Source organism: Giraffa tippelskirchi, chromosome 4, assembly GCF_054371585.1.
Source record: "Giraffa tippelskirchi isolate mGirTip1 chromosome 4, T2T-mGirTip1v1.2.pri, whole genome shotgun sequence".
Classification (NCBI taxonomy): domain Eukaryota; kingdom Metazoa; phylum Chordata; class Mammalia; order Artiodactyla; family Giraffidae; genus Giraffa; species Giraffa tippelskirchi.
The window spans coordinates 203,181,227-203,200,785 of NC_137278.1; the positions used below are offsets into that span (position 1 = coordinate 203,181,227).

Here is a 19,559-nt window from a genome sequence, read left to right on the forward strand (position 1 = left end):
TCCCGGAGGGCTGTCCAGAGATGGAGTCCAGAGAGTGCCCAAGGCCCTGGGGATGCCGTGGAGGTGGCCAAGGGAGGGAGCCCTGGCCGGGTGGGATGGGATGGGGTTAGGGGCACTGACAAGAGAAGGGGCCACAGGTCAAGGGGCCGAGGGACCAAGGGGAAGGCAGGGCTGGGCTCTGGATTCCTCAGGAAACAAATGCTTACCCTGCCCCACTCCTGGCCCTTGGCAAACCTCCGAAGATGCGGGTCCATCATCCAGGTGGCGCTGCCCCTCCCAGCTCCAGAGGGGCTCTGAGCCGGGGGTGGGGGAAGTGCGAGGACCACCCAGCCCCAGGAAAGACTGAGCGACCCCTCCGCACGCATCCTTGCAGCCCTCCAGCCAGCCCTGTGTTTCCAGCACTCCGCGGGTCACCGTGCGCTGCCGCCTCCCCGGATTCAGCACCCTCTCTCCATCCTGGGGCAGGCCTCGCCCTGAAACCCCAGCCTGCCCCTGCCACGTGGATGCTGTCGCCTCCTTCACTGCCCCCCTCTTCCGTCCTTCCTGCCGTGAAGGAGGCCCTGCCTCTCTGGGAGCCATTTCTTGGCTCATCTCCCCAACCCCTCCCGCTCCACCCAATGACCTTCTTTTCTGAAAAGTGTGTCCACACCCTGACTTCTGCCTCAATTCCTTCCCCTCATGCTGAACTCCACGTCCACTTCCGTTGCGTCCCTCCTCTGGTCTCAGCACCCCTCCCGGGCACCCCCACCCTCCATGGTCGCACATTGCACATGGAGCTGTCCCACTGGCCCCCATGTCTGCCTGACTGCAAGCTCCTCTGGGGAGGGGAGGGGGGGCAGACTTGCCCCACTGTCCTGTGTCCCCGGGCCCCAGCGGAAGCAGCACAAAGGATGTGCTGAAAGGTTTTGTAGACGATGGTGAGGACATTCACCTGATAAACGTTTATTGAGCACCAGCCAGCTGTCTACACAGCCTTGCGCTCAGCCCTGTAAGAGGTTACATAATGCAAGGCCCTGGGGCTCTCAAAAGAGCTCTAGACCACACAGCGTTCAAGGGGGAGGTTCTGTGCCTGCCCAGGGCAACTTGGCAGGGGGCTCTGCCCAGAACACTCCTGAACAACCCGCCGCTTACCTGTCCTTGGCCTGCACAGTGCTCTCCAGGACCCCCTTTAGAGTTCATCTCCCCTAGACTGTATTCCCAAGGGCAGGGACCACAGTGGGAGCCTATTTCCTCTGCACAGGGCCTGGCATCTCCAGAGCTTATTAAATACTTGCTGAGTGATGGCTGGAAAGAGCACCAGGCCAGCAGGCAAAAGGCCAGCCTGGGGCACAGGGTCCTGGCTGATGGTTCACTAGCCAATGACGATGCTCTGGCAGAGGCTTTAATAGCAGGAGCTAGGCCCTGACCCCCTTCCTGGGGCTGTTCCTTTCGCTCAATCTTCCCCATGACCTCTGGGCTAGGAGGGCAAGGACTTCACTCCTTTTTACACCTGAAGAGAATTGGGCTCAGGAGAAGGGACTCACTCAAGGCCACACGGCCAGCAAGTGGTGGAGCTGGTGTTGGAATTCAGGTCTGATGGCAACCCCGATGTTCTTCTTGGTGCTCCTCTTTCAGCCTTAGGAATCAACTGGCACTGCTTCTGAGTCTTCATATTTTCTTATTAATCAGCTCAAAGAGGGGTGACTTTCTGAGTCCCAAATAAACTTGAGGTCTCCTGTGAGGGGCCTGGAGATTTGGCTGAGGGCATCAGAAATAAAGGGACACCCCTGGTCCAGCCATCACTGGTGTGTTTGGCTCATGTGCCCTGTTGCTCTGAGCTTCCTGGAGAATTTTCTGCTAATTTATCACCCATTTATCCATCTATCCATCCATCCATTGTTCATCCATCCAACCATTCCTCATCCATCCATCCATCTTTCATCCATCCAACTATCCATCATCCATCCATCCATCCATCCAACCATCCTTCATCCATCCATCCATCCAACTATCCATCATCCATCCATCCAACCATCCCTCATCCATTCATCCATCCATCTTCCATCTATCCAACTATCCATCATCCATATATCCAACCATCCATCATCCATCCATTCAACCATCCATAATCCATCCATCCATCTATTCATCCCTCTAACCAGGCTTATTCATTTTCTCACTAGTCACAATGCACCTCTGATACATAGCAGGTCCTATGCTAGAGAGACAAGACATAGTCTCCACCAAGTCAATAAAACACAGCCGGTGTAGATACGATGATGAGGCACAGTGGGGACACAAAGTGACCTGGAGTGTCCAGGGACTGCAGTAGGGGGAGGAGTCCTAGAGGAGTTGGCAGCAACCTTCCCATGTCTCTGAGGCTACTGGTGTGTAGAGGAGAAACCTCTGCCCCAGGCCAGCCCCCATCCCAGCACATCCCAAGTTCTCTATGAGGCCATTTCCTCACTGTTGGGACAGAGACCCTTATCGAATCTGCCTGGCTCACTTCCCTGGGCCATTCTGAGGCTCAAAGGACAGACACGGCTTGGAGAGTGCTTGGCAACAGCAGAGTCCTCACAAGTACCTGCTATCAGGACAGTCCTTCCCAGCTCAGGATGAAAGGACAGGGTCTGGTCCCGGCTGCTTGGGATCCTCAGTCACTGGATGTGTGTGTGGTCACCCTGTGTCTCATGCCATGACCCTGCAGAGCCCAGATGCCAACAGGGCCTTGGAGGCAACTACCTACCTGGCCTGCTGAGCCCAAGCTTCCACACTCCTACATCTCCCAGGGGTAGCGGGGGCCCAAGGGCAGCAATAGCTCCCCAGACTGGCCCTGACCCCAATTCCTGATCAGCACTTCCCACCTTCAGATATTTCCACCTTCATGGCCACTATCTCCTTGGTGCCCTAGCAAGGAGAAGAGGTAAGGCAGGAGCCAGGGACCCTATTTTGCAGGTGAGAAAACTGAGATCCAAGAAGCTGAGTGGCTATCCCGTGGTGCGCAGAATTTGGAGAGCTGGGCTCTGGTGCCCTGTGGGCCTGCGGTGAATTCTGGTTGTGTGACCTGGAGCTTAACCTCTCTGGGCCTTGATGCCTCATCTGTAAAAGGGGCGCTGATTGTATCTCCTCACAGGGTGGATGTACGAACTACATGAGACAGTTTGGAAAATGCTTCCCAGGTGGTAGTGGTAAAGAACCTGCTTGCCAATGCAGGAGACATACAGGACACGGGTTCGATCCCTGGGTCGGGAAGATCCCCTGGAGGAGGAATTGGCAACCCACTCTGGTATTCTTGCCTGGAGAATTCCATGGAGAGAGGAGCCTGGCGGGTTACAGTCTATAGGGTTGCAATGAGTTGGACACGAGAGAAGCAACTTAGCATGCACACGACAGTATCTCTCCACAGGGCGGATGTACCAACTAAATGAGACAGTTTGGAAAATGCTTAGTGCAGTGCCCAGCATGCTTGGGCAAACCCCCAATAGTTTGGAAATATTATGAGTACTAATTCAGATCCTCTACCTCCTAAGCTTGCTCCCTTTCTACCCCGCCCCCGCCCCGCCTTCCTAAGGATTGAAGACAGCAGCTGGCAGTGGGAGGTGGTTACTTTAAATATGAGATGAGGAGAACAAAAGGAAAATAGAACAGGGTGGTGGCTTGCGGCTAAAATTGAACAATTCCCTCCCAGACTTGGGGGAGGATCTGAAGGACATTATTGATGTTCCCTGCTCCTTCTTCTCAAGGAACTAACAAGCCCTGCTCCGCAGCTGTGTCAGTCCTGCTGGGGGCGGGCGAGATGCTGGCCAGGGACCCCCACCACCTCAGGGGACACAGCCTGCCTGCCCCGAAGGCTCTGTTCTCGGGAGAAGCAGGAAGTAGGCTAAGCGGGACCCTGGATCTTCTCTGCATCACTTACGAGACAGCATTAAATATTCACCAGAAGATTTCTCTATAGGCCCACCGCCAGCTTCAAAGACAGCCCTCTCACCCCCTTGGCAGCATGCCCACCATCTTGGTTGCCATGGGGCCCTGCTACCCAGCCCCTGTCCTTCATCTTCTCACACTGACTGCCTCGGTGCCCCTTACCCCCCTCCCACCCCCAATCCTGGGGAGGCCTGTGCTTCTAGGGTCTGTGCAGGCCCTGGTGGAGGGGACCAGTGTTCGGTTCTCTCATCTGGCCAGCACTCGCTGCCCTCTCAGGCAGAGGGCCAGGGCCCCAAGGGTGGGGGGCCTATGACTTGGCCCCCCAGATATATCAAGAAAAGGCTGCCGACTTCCCCTACGCTGAGCCAGCAGAGGGGACTGAGGCGTCTGGGCGAGTCCCCGCTGTCCACACATGGATGGCACTGGAGGGGCCTGGGCTGACGGTGGTGGCAGGGCTGTGGTCACTAAGTGAATGTCTGGGGCTGTGGCAGTCTGAACAGAGGGAGGTGGGGGCTGGTGGCCGGCGGGAGGGAGTGGCTGGACGGAGGGATCGCCATGCCATGGGACCCCAGCTCTCTATGGGGCAGGAGGTAAAGAGAGCGGGCCTGGGAATGCAGCTGGTGCCCCGGTGAGAGGGCTGGTGAGGCTGGCAGGCAGGGGGTCTGGGTCCCACCTGGAGCCACTTCCTAGCTGGACCCGGGCAAGATCTCTCGCCCACCCAGCCTCAGTTTCTTCATCTGTAAATGGGGACAGTGATGACCACCTTGGAGATCTGTTGAGGATATAGGACACCACATCATAAGGGAGTGAGCCCAAGCGCCTGCCAAGTGGGGGACACTGAGTGGCTGGAGTCTCCTTGTCGTCAACCTCTTTCTCCCTCCACCCTCTTGGGACCTCCACCACTCTCAACATCCATCTCGGCGGCTTCCTTGGGCACTGCTGTTCTGCACATGCTGGCCCCCCTCACCTGAGGCTGCCCTCCCCAGGTGTGTCCCCCCGCTCCCCATCTCATCCCTCCCCTGGGGAAGCCACAGCCTAGTTCAATGCCACCTCCTCTGTGACACCTTCCCCAGCACCCTGGGGGCAGTGACAGCACCTCCTTCCCTGAACCCCACATTCCCCTGAACCCCACCCTCCCTCTCCCTCTGGCAGATGATTTATGGATAAGTGCGTCCCGCTTTCCCATTCCTGGGTCTGCCTTCCTCAATGGACTGCCAGTCACCTGCCGCCAAGGCTGGGGTGTTCTAGTGTGTCGCTCAATGGTCACAATCCTCTCTTCAGTCCCTGTCAGCAGATGCTTTTTGAATCTCTGGCCGTGAGTGGGGAGGGGCCTGGGAGGATGGCTAGGGTGACCATGGCTGGCATGGGTCCCAGCAGGGAGAGAGAAGAAAAGCCACCGAGGTCAGCAGCGTCTTGCTGATCTTCCTCCCTGTCTTGCTGCAGCTGGGTGTCAGATGGGTTCCCATCTCCAAGGTGGGGAGACAGCAGCACCCCCAAGCACACAGTGTGCATGGCGAGGGCACCACCTGCTCCGGGGGCAGGCCTGAGGCTCTCAGCAACCTCAGGAGCTGGTGCGTTTTATCCCCATTTTACAGACAAAGCCACTGAGGCTAGAGAGGTTGGGAAGAGCAGGGCTGGGCCTGAGTCAGGTCTGTGGACCTCAGAGCCCACACTCCCCGGCTACCACCCTACCACTTGGGATTCGGGCTGAGCCTGGCTCACTTTGTGGCACCTGCGTGTGGCAGATTAGAGGCGAGAATAGCTGCCAGGGCGGCAGTTAATAAACTGTAGCTCTTCCAGGCCTCAGCGCCCACCTCCTTGTATTCCCACCTGCATGCCTCGCCAACTGCCCCCTGCAGCACCTGGTGTGGCCCAGGGCTCGGGTCAGCGCGGGCCCAAGGTCAAGGAGTTGCCCTTCCCCCCAACCCCCATCCCACAAGTCCCAGAGGGTCAGATGACCAGTTAGGTCTAGATGACCACAGTTAGATCTAGATGACCAGCCTTGGGGCAGTGACCCTGACCTCCTCCTCTTTTTCTCAGGACCCCACGCGCAGCAGCAACTCAGTGAGCACTTGTGAAGCTCAGGAGCAGTCCACTGTGCTCCCCTCCCTGCTCAGCCGCCTGGATCTCTGAGTAGAAGTTACAGGAGGGACGGGATGCCGTCCAGCAGAGCTGTTGACAGATCCCATGACAAACGGACTCGAAGCCTTAGGAGGCCGTGACCGGGCCAGGGCCCAGGGCTGCCAGGCCTGGACGTCCTGGTGAGCCATCTCAGGAAGGGAAGGTAGGCTGGGGAGCAGGACAGGTTGGCCCAGGTCTGCCCAGACCTGGCATCTCTAGGGGTGAGACTCAGGTTGTGGGGGAGGGGGCTTCTCGGGTCTGAAGTGCGGCCCCTCACGCCATGCATCTACTCCCAGCATCACTTGGCCCAGAGCACCTCCTCCCTGGGGAAAATCCCACTCTCCCTTGAGAGCTGGCTTTCAGGGCCTACCCCGCCAGTGTGGAGGCCTTCTGTCCACCCCGACCTACCCTGCCCTGTCCTCTCTTTTTCAAAAACTTAATTTATTTTTGGTGGCTCCAGGTCTTCCTTCCTGCACACGGGCTTTCTCTAGTTGCGGTGAGTGGGGGCTGCTCTAGCTGTGGAGGTGGCTTCTCTCGTTGCGGACCACGGGCTCTACAGAGCACAGGCTCAGCAGCTGCGGTGCACAGGCTTAACTGCTCCGCAGGATGTGGGATCTTCCTAGGCCAGGGATTGAACCCGTGTCCCCTGCACTGGCACATGGATTCTTAACCGCTGGACCAGCAGGGAAGACCCTTCTTTTATTTCATCACTTTTCACGTCCAGTTGAAACAACTGGGTTCCTGTGTTCCTCCTCCATAGACCACAAACTCACTGAGGGCAGGGTCTGTGGCTTCTCCACCTTGGTGTCCCCACTCCTGGGGGCCTGGCCCTCAGCGCTGCTTGAAGAAACATCTCTGAATGGAACGACATGATGTGAGACTGAAAGCGTCTTTACGGGGGCTCAGTCTGGCCACCAGGGTGTCCAAGTCAGTATCCTCGGGGCCCGCACCGTGACACCAGCGGCCTCACTGGGTTCCCGGGACCCCCACGCAGCCTGAAGATACTGAGCCTGGCTTCCCCCCAGCCCTGACCACAAGAGACTGTAAGATCAAGGTCAGTTTTTGGTTATTTTAATTGTAAAAACCAAGACATTTATATATAAATAAGACCGCTGTGTAAAATAGGATTCACCCTTCTACTAAAACCCTTCTCCCCACACTCAAAAAGAATCTAGAAAACCCAGCAGAGATAAGAAGTACAAATCAGCATGCGGTCCCTGATGAGAAGTAAGTGGCAGGCCAGGTTTCCCTGCTGAAGCAGGCCTCGCGGCGAGGGCGCTCCTGGCCCAGGCGTCTCACCGGAGGTCAGTGACACTTCTAGAAACCGCGCAGGCACGGTTCCGCACCCTCAGCCACTGGTTACCAACTGCACACGTAGAGGCAAGGGGGAGGGGGAGGGCTGGGGACGGAGCAGGGGACAGGCTGCTTGCTCCTCATGCCAAAGCCAGGGGGCTGTGGAGCTGTCGGCCCGATGAGATGCGGCGGCTTCTTCAGCCAGGTGGGGAAAGGGGCTTCTGGGGGTGGGGGTGGGGGTCACCGCTTCTCCAGAAGATGAGGAGAGAGGCCCTTAGTGACCCCCTAAGAGGAGAGGCTCCCTCGAGGCCATCAGCACACAGGCCCCGTCAAGACAAGGACGGGCAGACGCCTGCCCACAGTGCTGGGTGTGGGAAGGCGTGGGGGCTGGCAGGTCCCTGTGAGAAAAAAATGCACCCCCTGCCCCTCCTTCGACCCTGTCACACCCCCCCCCCCAGCCCTCCCCTGCTGCCCCCTCACACCCGGGGACTCAGCGTGAGATGGCTGCGGATGCACACGTGGGGCGCGGCCCAGGACACGGTACACGCGACAATGAAGAAAAGACCCCAGCTTTCCTCTGGAAAGTCAGGACCTGCCTGTGGCTGCTCCCCCTCCCAGGGGAACAGCGCGGGGTAAAACGCCTGCGGGGGTGGGGCGGGGGCGGGGAAGGGCGGGGGGACAGGGTGTCAGGAGCACTTCCAGACACACACAGCCAGGGTCCCCCCGAAGTACAGGTAGAGGAGGTTCTTCACCTCGTGTGTGATCTCAAAGCCGAAGCCTTCGCCGATCACCACGTGCCAGGAGGAGCCGAACTTCTTGTCCATGGTCTCTTTGATCATCTTGGCAGCGCTCTGCAAGGAGAGCAGGCTCGTTGGGGGCGGGCGGGTGGGGCGGAGCTTGGGGGAGAGAGCGGGCGTGAGTCAGCGCCCTCGCAGGGGGTGGGGGGAAGCAGAAGTCTCGGCGGGAGAGACGCCTTGTAGCCTCAGGACTGCTGTTCGGCTCTCAGAACCTTCAGACAGTGTTTCCGGCCCCTCCTACCAAGGGCCGCGACACAGCTACAGCGAATCGGCGAACCGGACGTTCTACTTCAGCCGTCAGAAGACACCGGTGACGCGGCAGGGCGGGGCGTCGGGCCTGAGACCCGGCCCCACGGCGGGAGCTCGGGCTGTGAACCTCGGTGCCTGCGCCCACAAGGCTGCTCTCAGCCCTCAATGAGCCAGCGCCCCTGAGCGCACGCTGCGCATGCAGCGATCGCCATCGTCACATAGAGGGCTCAGGGCTACCTCCAGGGAGCACAGAGGCCTTCCCTGGCGCGTCTGGTGGGCTCTGGGAGAGAAGCTGGCCCTGTCTTCCTCAGCTGCGGCAGCGGCGCCCCCGTCCTTCCCGAGCTCGCTCTTTCAAGAGGTCTCGGGAGGGGCGCAGGCCTGGCCTTCACCGGGTGAAGCCCAGGCTCCGGCACTTGCTGTGCGCTGGCCGCGCCCACTGCCATGCCAGGCTCCTCACCCACATCATTTCAGGACGTCTGTCCTCAGGACCACCCAGCGAGGAGGCAGCATCCTCGGACCCCTGGCACAGACCAGGAAACTGGGACCCGGTGATGAGAACTGGCCTGTCCAAGGTTAAAGAGCTAGGAAGGGGCTGGAGACAGAGCTCTGAGCTTGGGCCTGCCTGGCCTGAAGCCCGAGTGCACAGTGGCCAGGGTCTGCCTCCCCCACAAGCTGCCACCACACTGGTTTCCTTCTTGTTCACCAGCAGACTGATGAATGACTTTTCCTGTGTCGATGCTACGCGTCTTATCGCCAGCACCTAGGACAGTGCCCGGCACAGGGATGGTGTTTAACATCTTTTCTGAATGGTTGAATGGATACATGAATGAATGCCTGCCTGAGCGGGCCTCTGTTCTCCCCTGGGATGGAGCCAAGGGGAAAGGTAACCTATTTTGCAGCCCACCTAAGACGGGGCATGTGGACAGGGGCGTCACAGAAAGTCCCCCGGCTCTTCTCCCTCTAGCACTGGGTCAGTGCCTGAGATAGTGCCAACCTCTGCACTCACCGGCCTTCCCCACGTTCTGAAAGCTTCCCAGGAAGGGTCTAGCCTGGCCCCAGCAGCACTCTCTGTAGCTGGCTGTGGGGACTGGGGCCACAGGGGTCACCCAAGACACGAGGGGCCGCACTAATGGCAATACCTCATTGTTGTTGGAGAATTTCTCACAGGCCGTGACACACAGCTCCATGGTCTCCACTCGCATCTCCTCTGGCATGTCCGAGTGCTGGAGACAGGGCAGGGGACAAACAGAGAGAGCCTTAGCCTGTGACCTGTCTTCTGGGCTGGCCTCTTGTCCCAAGCTTAAGGCACGAGCAGAGCCCAGAGAGAGGACCCATCTGCTGACGGAACTGAGCGAAGCCTCGGGGGCTCTTACGCCCCCGGCCCCTGTGCAACCAATGCATCCCAGCGACACATAGGGGAAGGTGGCTGGCCCAGGCAGGAGCACGCCGGCCACAGAGATGGTTTACCAGCAGCCTCAGGGCACAGCTGACTTGCTCAGATCCTGAAGAGATGGTGTGGCTGCTCTGAGGGCCCCCTGCTTTTCTTCCTGGCCCTCTCTGGGTGCCCTCCTCCCCTGGGCTCCATCTCCACCCTCACCCTTTCTCCAGCTCCTGCTCTCCAGGGATTCCCGCCCTGCTCTGTGGATGCAGACCTCTTCTGTGCAGGCAGGGTTCCCACGTGTTCATCCTTACTTTAACTTCTTTTGGGGCTCCAGATTCCTATGTCCAACTGCCTACTTGCCAGCCTCAGAGGTCTGAAAGATAACGTTTGATTTTCCCCCACAAACCTAGTCCTCCGTCTTCCCCCTCTTGGTAACCGACACTGTTTTCTCTCCCACGCTCGGGAAAATAAACCCTGGCAGTCACCCTTGGCCTGCTTTCCCTCATACCCAGCATCCAGTGCACTGCCTAATTCTACTGCTCTACCTTCAACATCTGTCTAGAACCCTACCGTGTCTTGCCACCTCTGCTCCGTGACCTGGACCCGGCCACCCTCTCTCTCCCTGGGCCTCTGCAGTAGCATCCTGGTTGGTCTCCCTGCTTCCACTCGGTTCCCTAAGATCCATTCTCCATCCAACAGCTGGAGGGCTCTTTCAGAAACATTAAACAGATCACCAGACTCCTCCTCCTCTGTTGAAGGCTCTGTACTGTTTCCCTTTGAAGTTAGGATGGGATCCCCATTTCTCGCTGTGGCCTCCAGGCCTGGCAGGCTGGCCGGGCTGTCACACTGACACTCACATCCTGTGCCCCCTCCCTTGGCACTCATTCCAGCCACACTGGCCTCCTTCCGGCATCACCCAGATGCTGAGCCCGCTCAGGCTTTCCATGCCTGCTGCTTCCCCTGCCTAGAGAATGTTCTCCAGACTCTCACAAGGTGTGCTCCCTAACTTTATTCAGGTCTCTGATCAGAGAACCCTTTCCAGAAGCCAATCTTTACTCTCCAGCTCCTTACCCCTGCTTTACTTTTCTTCATAGCACTTGTGACCTGAAATTATGTTCTTTAAACCATTTTTTCCCATGGGCCAGGCCTCTGTCTTGTCCATTCCCATATCCACAGTGCCCAGAACAGTGCCCGATATGTAGTAGGTGGCCTAAATAATTGTCAAATGAATGAATGGATGAATGAAAGAATGAATCACTGTGGATGCCCTCTCAGTCTCTAGACTGGCCAGCAGAGCCCGTCATAACCTCCTCCCAATGCTATACTGCAGGGGACAAGCTCCCCCTCGCCTCTCTCTCTAAGGCTCTTGGGCCCTGCTGGCCACCTGCCTCCCTCCCCCAGGCCTTACCCTGACCAGAGGGAAGGTCTGCAGTCGTTTATAATCAGCCTCATCTTTCTTCCCTTCTGTTTCTCCCATGATACTTCCACTGTGACCAGGAGGAGAGAGGGATGCTTTCAGGAGGTGCTGGGACTGGTAATTAAGACACACCCAGGAGATTCAGGAATCAGGCCCTGCCAGCTTGGTGGAAGCAGAAAATGTCTTTCCCCAAGGGGTGCTGTAGAAAACAGGAAAAACCAGGAGAAACGAGTTGGCTTAAAAACTATACATCACAAATTAGAAATGTCTCAGTAACAATCTGACACCTCCCCATCTCAACTCCTCCACATCCTTTTCCAAATGGCCAGCAAGTCTGGAGACGGGAGGATGAGTCAGCACGAGATGCTGGGACCCAGTTAAGAACACGCTGGTATGATGCTGCAAGCCCACACTGTCATTATCAAGACAAATACTGACTGCGGGCCAGGCCGAGGGTGGAGCCCTCAGCTTGCAATTAACGAATGCGCCTTCTCTGCTAGGCCACTATGTACACCATCCTTGCTTCCTGGCAGACGTGGTCAGGAAGTGAAATGTCAGGTCGTGTTCAACAGTCCTGGGCTTATGGGCAAGCAAGTGCCTCCTTCTGCAGGTCCTGGCTCTAGAGGAGAAATGTGACCAGTGATGCTCTGTGCCCTCCTTGGTATGCCAGGCAGCCTGGCTCTTCTCGTCCACTCCCTCAGGCCACCCTGTCCTGTCCAACTGGCCCAGGAGTTGGGAGGCTCAGGCTTTAGTTACTGGTCCTTCCGCTCACTAGTTATGTAGTCTTGGGCCTCAGATTCCTCCTCAGTAACATGAAGGTGGTCACGTCTACCTCGTGGGGCTGTTATGAGAATCAAATGAGACGGCGTACGCCAGGCACATAGTAGGCACTCAGCAAACACCCAGAAAACTGTCTTTCCCTCCCTCTGGCCCCCGGGAGATTCACACAAGGATATGATGGAAAAGTTATAAAGCCTAATACACATGTATAGATTTCTTTTTTCTTTCCAAATCTTATGGAAAAACAGATGGGGCTTTTCCTTAAAAGATGGGCCTGGATCCTAAATGACTAGAAGCAGTGCTTGAAACTTGGTGTTTCTCTCTATCCTACAATTCAGTTTATCCTATAACTAACTCAAAGAACTTTTAATCTCAGAAATACAACTAATATAAATGAAAACGAACCACCACATCATTAAGCCCCTTTTAACTATCCTTATTGGACAAATGGGTGTCCCTGATGGCTCAGTAGTAAAGAATCTGCCTGCAATGCAGGAGCCACAGGTTTGATTCCTGACTTGAGATGACCCCCTGGAGGAGGAAATGGCAACCCACTCCAGTATTCTTACCTGGAAAGTCCCACAGACAAGAGGAGCCTGGTGGGCTACAGTCCATGGGGTTGAAAAGAGTTGGATAGGACTGAGCTGATATGCAAATACAGCAAAATAATGTTATAATATTCCAACATCGCTCACATTTCCAAATAAATTTAGTTTTCCTTGCACAGCCCTGGAACCCTGAAGATGCCCTGCTTAGTAATGAACAGGTAGGTGATGACAGGTGACATCAGTTGGGTTTCCTGCGGGCCAGACACTGTTCCAAGTACTCCACGTGCATTTACTTGGCCCTGCGCCACCAACCACCCCATGAGTTAGGTCCTGCGTGTAAGGGAGGCGTCACTACCCTGAAGGTCTCTCAGCTACTGAGTGGCAGAGCTGGGGCTGATCCAGGATGGTCTCCGGCTCAGGTGATCCTAACACCCTCCTCACATCACAGGGCCTGGGCACAGCAAGCACACAAGGTGGGTCCCCCCACACCTTGCCCCTGAGGCATGACCACTAGCGCGGCTCCCATGATCCCGGAAGTGAGAGGAATGTTAGAGCGTCCCTTTCGGTGTCTCCCCAGCCAGTGCTAACTTGATCCTTGTTTGGTCAAGCCTTGAGCTTTCTGGGCGCTTTTTTCTGGGCAGTGCTCTCAAGTTTATCCCCATCTCTGATGCTGCAGAAATCCTCAGCGCTACTCCACGTGGTCAGCTCCCTTGAGCGAAGCTGGAAGCCTGGCATCACCCTCCGCCCGCCACCCACCCCCCACATCACCTGGGTATGCTCCAGTTTCCCAGTGGACAGACAGCTCCTCTTACCACATCATCCTGGGCATTTGTACCACCCAGATATTAGGTGTGTCTATTTATCTCTACATACAAGCTGGCAAACGACCAAGTATGATCTCATTGTATTTTCTGCTTAAGTTTCTTCATTTCACAAAAGGCAGTGAATCATCTTGCCCTTTCTCGTTCCTATTAAGGCCCCATTCCCCCTGTCCTCCTCACAGTCTTTGGTAAAGGTGACTTTGGTGCCTCCTCCCCGTATCATCAAGGGGTGACAGAAGGTGGGGGCTACACTGATGTAAAAGGATTACATCCTTTGTAAGCTTTGCTGTCTCCCGAGACTTTCAAGGGGGAACAACTTATGATGCTAAAGCAGCTACTTTAGGCCCCTTCCACCTGAATATTTCAATCCGATTCAATTCGGCCTCTGGGCTAACAAGTGCCAGCACGGAGGGGAGCTCAGAGGCAACTGTGCGCATGTCTGCCCCCGGGGACCTCAGGGTCCGTGACCACTGCTCGGACTCTGCTTCAGCACGTGGAATCCTGGATGAAACCACACTTCAGAGGTGTTATCGAAGCCCATTCTTCAGGAACAAAGTGGGAAAGCCACTGGGACAGTTTTTTTTGGGGGGGTGGGGGTGGGTGGGACATCACCTGATAGAGAAGAGAAGGTACAAGACTATGCGGTGGGGCATTAAGGCTAGAGTGCCAGCTCTAAAACTGAAAGCAGTTCTGCCCTCTGCCCTGCTTTGCAGCCGGAGGCAAGTAATTTAACCTCCTGAGCCTTGGTGTCCTCCTCTGCGAAATGGGATGATCCCACCTTCTCCTTCTCAGGGAGCTGTCGTGAGCACCAAATATATATGCACGTGAGCGTTTGGAAATCGTAGGGCCCTCTGCACCCAGCATCGCGCTGCTCTAACAGCCACCACGTATCACATTATTCGGCCACGTTTATTAAGGATCATGACTGCAAATGGCTTTTCCTAACCTCTACACACACTTCTGGGGATCCAAAAGGGATTAGACTCAGAATGAAAAGGAACAGTTATAGACAAGGTATCTCCAAATGTAAAAAGGCAGAATTTTTTATGACACTGTATCATTATAGTACAGCTATAGTCATTCAGCTCCGATTTTAAAACCCTGCTGAAAGAATGTTACCCAAAATAGCACAACTCAAGTTTTAATAAGCTTATCAATCTTCCATGCAAACGAGTGTGTGCCTGACAGGCCCAGGCCAGGAAGCAGTTGCGTCAGGTCTAAAAGAGAGCCCTTTAATAATTTAAGTGTGCTCCTGGCCAGGGCACGCGAATCTGCTGGGTAGCAGAGCTCGACACTCCCCGGGGCCTGTCTGGGCACACAGAACCAGCGTCAGCCTTGCTCCCTCTCTACCCTTTATTCTCCTTCTCACCCAAGGGCCCTTCTGGAGCCTTACGCAGCCTCGCCCGTGTCTGACACGAGGCTTCTCCTCGGCAACAAGCTGGGCTCCTCATCTCATCATCTCGTCAAAGCCTTGTGTCTTTTGTTCTTTTGGGGGCACTGACCTCAGTCACCATTTATTCTTTTGCTTCTGAAATGTTTGGCAAGAATCCTTAAGTGGGTTAGGGGGTGTGGGAAGGAGGAAGGAAAAATGAACGAATTCTGGGAAACAAGGCCAAAAGGGTCTGACAGCAGGCCCCCCCCCACCCCCTCCAGCCACTCAGCGCCTAGAACAAGCTTGGTTCGTAGACCACGGCTTGCCGCCTTGACCTCTTTCCAGCATCGGAGAGATGGGAGGACATGCGTGGAGCACAGCTTTATGGTTGTGAGTACAGGCTCCACAGGAAGGTCTGGCTTCACACCTCGGACTGTCTCGGATAAGTGTTTACCTCTCCAGGCCTCAGTTTTCTCGTCTGGAAACTGGATCTAAGAACAGACTCTACTTCACAGTCAATGTCCGCTTTTGTTACTGGTGTAGGAGGAAGCGTCCTTCTTTGAATCCAAGCCAACCAAACAGCGAAACGCTCAGGCAAACAAACCAACACTCACTGAGCTCCCACTCTGTGCTGTTAGTACGGAGCCAGGAAGGAGTCACAAGGGAACTCTGCAAACAGTTGGGCCGGGGGGCTGTGGTGGAGTGATACGGTGCTTTCACACCCGCTGTCTCATTTAATCTCAGAACAACCTCTGGGGCAGCACCCGCTCACAGTTCTCAGACAAGGCACCTCGGAGAGGTCTGGGGGCTGGCCTGGGGGGACACAGCCAGTAATGACACAGCCAGGATCAGAATCCTTATCTATTCTTCTCTACCTTCTGTGCTTTCTCTCCTGTCCTGAGCAAGTAGGAGACAAGACAGTAACACAAACAATGTCCATCCTTGGCAGCCAGCGGTCCAGACTCCTGCCCACACAGGCCTGCTGGTTCCAACCGTAGTGAGGCTACACACACCCTTGGCACCTCGGACATCCTCCTGCCCTTCCCTGACAAGTCCGCCCTCCATCTTCTGGCAAACAAAAGGTGAGGCTTGTAAGGTGAGGAGAAAGGAACCTGAGGACTTGAAGGCATTCATCTAAGATATCGGAGAGGTCAGGAAACAACACGGACCATCTAGGTTTCACCATCAGTTTGAAATGCATCATCTACTATAAAAGAAAGTTTCAAGAGTAAGAAAGAGAAGACTAAAGGATAAGGAACAGTCCTCGAGAAGACAGTTATCTTTTATGTACACAAAGGGTTTTGTTTTGTTTTTTTCACATCCCCCTTATTTTTTTCATTTCACTGAGGTCTGGTGAAAACTTCTGATGTGCCTTAAACCAGGGGGAGGGAGGGAAAGAAAGATGGCGAGATGGAGAGATCGAGATCAAGACATTTTCTTCATGTATAAGATGATATAATAAACCATACTGACTCACATGGTACTCCCTGGACATACCCAAGTTTGGATGCAATCCAAACACTTTAGTCAAGATACAAAGTACAACAAATAGCATTAACTATCACAGTCATCACAAGGGAACAGCTGCTTACTACAGACAGCGGATTACTAAGTCTCTTACCCACCCCTTCCCCACCTCCCCTCCCTTTCACACCTACTCCCCCCTTTCCCACTCAAGAGAACAGATTTGAACGTAAGTGACTAAGAATGATGTTATCACAAAAATAAACTGGAATTAGCACTGAGTTACTTTTTAAAAAAATCATTCATAATCACTAATCACTGGTGACGTCTCATAGCCAGTCACGACTCAGCAGTGCGTCGTGAGTCCAGACGATCTCCCGGGGATGAAGGACTTGCTCTGCTCTCCTGTGATGCCCCCAGAGCAGTGTCCAGTGTCTGGCACATGGCAGAAACCCAACAAATACCTAAACTCTAATTAAACTGTATTTCATTTGCCCCCTGGGAAGGGGGGTCCTATCAAATCCCTTCAATAACATCTATTGAGCACTGACCTTGAGCAAGGCAACAGGATGGGTGTTTTATGTAGAGGATCTCATTTACTCCCCCTAAGAACTCCATCAGACAAGCACGATCATCCCTACTTCCCTGATGATCATTCAGGCTGAGCAAAGGAAAGTGACTTCCCACCCAGCTAATAAATGGATGAGCCAGGATGCACTCAACCATATATGACTTTAGGAATAAGGTTTTTCAACTGCTCTGCTATAAGCAAGAGAGAGTATCTGCTTTCAAGGAGCATACAATCTAATATGAGGGAACGCCACACATATACAAGGAACTAACTATGGTTCATGGCAGAGAACAGGAGGTGCCACCAGACACACACAGAACTGGAGGAAAGAGGAGAATTCTAGAGGACGGGGGAGAGGAGAGTGAGAGTTTGGTGGCAGAGGCAGCATCTGAGTCAGACCTTAAAAGGTGAGTGGGAATCCTGACTGGTGGGCAAGGTGAGGAAGACATTCCAGGCAGAGTGATGAACAAACACAGTGATGTGGAAGCAGAAAGCTCAACGTGTTTTATGGGAAAGTCCAACAGTCCAATTTGGCCAGAGGACAGAACCTGGCAAATGAGAAGAGAGAAGGCATGCTGGGAAAGAGGCTGGGATGGGGCTGTGGATGTGGAGAAGAGCCCTGAGACCCAGGCTTAAGAAATATTTTTCGTGGAGAAAGAGAAGCCCTTTGGAGGTCTCTTGGGGGACTGGTGACATGGCTGTGTTTTGACAGTTACTCTGGTGGACTGGGTTAACAGGAGGAGAGACTGGAGGTAGGAACGCCAGTTAGGAAGCTATAGCAATGGCCTGGATGACAGGCATTAAAAACTTGAACCAGGATGATGGCTTCAGGCATGGAGAGACTATGAGATCCTTACAGAGGCAGAACCAAAGACGTGACACTGCCTAAGTGGGATGAGCACAGCAGAGGGGCAGATGATGCCCCAGGAGGATGGTGATCTAACTGAGAGAGACAGGATTCAGGTAGAACAGATGGACAGACAGAGATGCAGGGCACTTTGATATTTGAATTAGAGTTTAATTTGTTGGTGAGATATGCAAATGGAGGTATTTCCTCAGGAGCAGGGGATCACAGAATCATGGATTACCAGGGGCAGGAGGAGAGCCGTCAAGTCCAATCACTACATCAATAAAGCAATCTCTATTCCAACCCCCACCCCCAAAGTCTCACTAACCATGGAAGCCCAGGAGAAATATCTGAGCTGGAGATGTGAATTTGAGGGTGAAATGGAGAAACAGGGTGATTCTCAGAGGGAGGGAAATGCGCGGAAATATGAGGCAAAGGAAGGAAGTTCATATTATTCTCAGAATACCCCGAGGAGATGTGCTATAATATCCTAATTCTGTATATACTCAGGCTGGACTCCAGGGAGATTAGAGAACTTGCTAGGGTCCAGTAGCTGGGAATCCAAATTAGGTTTGCCAAATCCTTTTCTTTGGGAGAGGGTGAAGGACAGGGAAGCCTGGTGTGCTGCAGTCCATGGGGTCGCAAAGAGTCGGACACGACTGAGCGACTGAACAACAAAAACAACAACGACAAAGTCCTTTTCACTACACTCCAAGCTTCCCATGAGGATCACGTCCTCGGGGAAGTCTACAGTTGGGTCAAAGAATCACATCCTAGAACGTCAGAGTCAAAGAGACCTTAGGGATCATTCAACCTAACTTCTCATTTACAAATAGGGAAACTGAGGCCCAAAGAGGGAAATGACCAGCCTCGACTCCCAGACAGTCGTTAACTGTTCAACTCAAGCGGTCTAGGAGAGGGCGATAGCGACCACCGGCCCAGCCGCGGGAGGAGGAGGTTACTCTGAGAATGATGGGGGATCAAGGTGCAGGGGGAGTCAGGTTAGAGAGGACGGGGGAACGTGAAGCTGAGGGGATCTCAGGAGGGCCTGCAGAGTAGTGACGGCGAAACTGTCTCGACAGAGCTCGCAGGTCCCCGAAGTGGTGGTGTGTGTGGGGGGGGGATATGGGGGTTGGGAGGATCTGGAACTGGGGACCAACAGGCAGGAGGCTGAGGTGGGGCCTCCGCGGTGGGCGAGGCCCCGCCCTCCCCGCAATGCCTCCCGACCCCCCTTCGGGCCAGCCCTCCCCGCCCGGTTGCCCGTCGCACCCCGTGGCCTCACCTGCTCCCGAGGGGGCCGAAGCTAAGGTCTCAGCGAGCGCACCCCCGCCAGGGTTGTCAAGGAGCGAAACAAGAGTGTCTTAGCAACAGCAAGGAAGTCCTGCCCCCTCACCGGACGTTACGGGACTTATACTTCTTATTGGTGAAACAAGATGTCAATCAACACTGAAGGGCCCTACAACGATGATTGTACGGAAAGAGGCGTGGCTGACAGATTGGGGAGGCGGGGCTTCACTTATAGTTGTCTTAAGTGGGCCTGAGGAGTCGGGCATAAACAGAAGTTCTCATTTTAGAGAAACTTGGAAGAGCGGTATTATCTGGAGAGTTTCTTTTAGTCATTTGAAACAGCAAATGCAACTTGTTAGTGTCCTGACACTAATAGGCCACACTTATGGCAAAAAGCGAAGAAGAACTAAAGAGCCTCTTGATGAAAGTGAAAGAGGAGAGTGAAAAAGTTGGCTTAAAACTCAACATTCAGAAAACTAAGATCATGGCATCTGGTCCCATCACTTCATGGCAAATAGATGGGGAAACAGTGGAAACAGTGGCTGACTTTATTTTCTTGGGCTCCAAAATCACTGCAGATGGTGACAGCAGCCATGAAATTAAAAGACGTTTGCTCCTTGAAAGGAAAGTTATGACCAACCTAGACAACATATTAAAAAGCAGAGACATTACTTTGCCAGCAAAGGTCCGTCTAGTCAAAGCTATGGT

The 19,559-nt window shown here is 54.5% G+C and overlaps 1 protein-coding gene and 1 long non-coding RNA gene across 7 annotated transcripts; one reads left to right on the forward strand and one right to left on the reverse strand.

Moving 5' to 3' along the window:
* Positions 1 to 5,214: 5,214 nt before the first annotated feature.
* Positions 5,215 to 13,380, forward strand: LOC145545507 (uncharacterized). Its single transcript, XR_014082127.1, has 5 exons — positions 5,215 to 5,474; positions 5,944 to 6,187; positions 6,785 to 7,078; positions 7,193 to 7,328; positions 13,166 to 13,380. It is a non-coding gene; the product is annotated as an uncharacterized LOC145545507 (long non-coding RNA).
* Positions 7,080 to 18,936, reverse strand: DNAL4 (dynein axonemal light chain 4). Of its 6 annotated transcripts, none has more exons than XM_081590161.1 (6): positions 18,847 to 18,936; positions 11,153 to 11,360; positions 10,056 to 10,117; positions 9,503 to 9,586; positions 8,070 to 8,168; positions 7,080 to 7,958 (listed from the first exon to the last, which is right to left on the reverse strand). In XM_081590161.1, exons 4-6 carry the CDS (start codon positions 9,575 to 9,577, stop codon positions 7,794 to 7,796), a joined length of 339 nt encoding a protein of 112 aa, XP_081446287.1. In that variant the 5' UTR covers positions 9,578 to 9,586; positions 10,056 to 10,117; positions 11,153 to 11,360; positions 18,847 to 18,936; the 3' UTR covers positions 7,080 to 7,793. The 6 variants fall into 6 exon arrangements, with proteins under 6 accessions (XP_081446287.1, XP_081446288.1, XP_081446289.1 ...); XM_081590162.1 differs by having other exon boundaries at positions 10,016 to 10,117; XM_081590163.1 differs by having other exon boundaries at positions 9,961 to 10,117.
* Between the last annotated feature and the right edge of the window lie 623 nt (positions 18,937 to 19,559).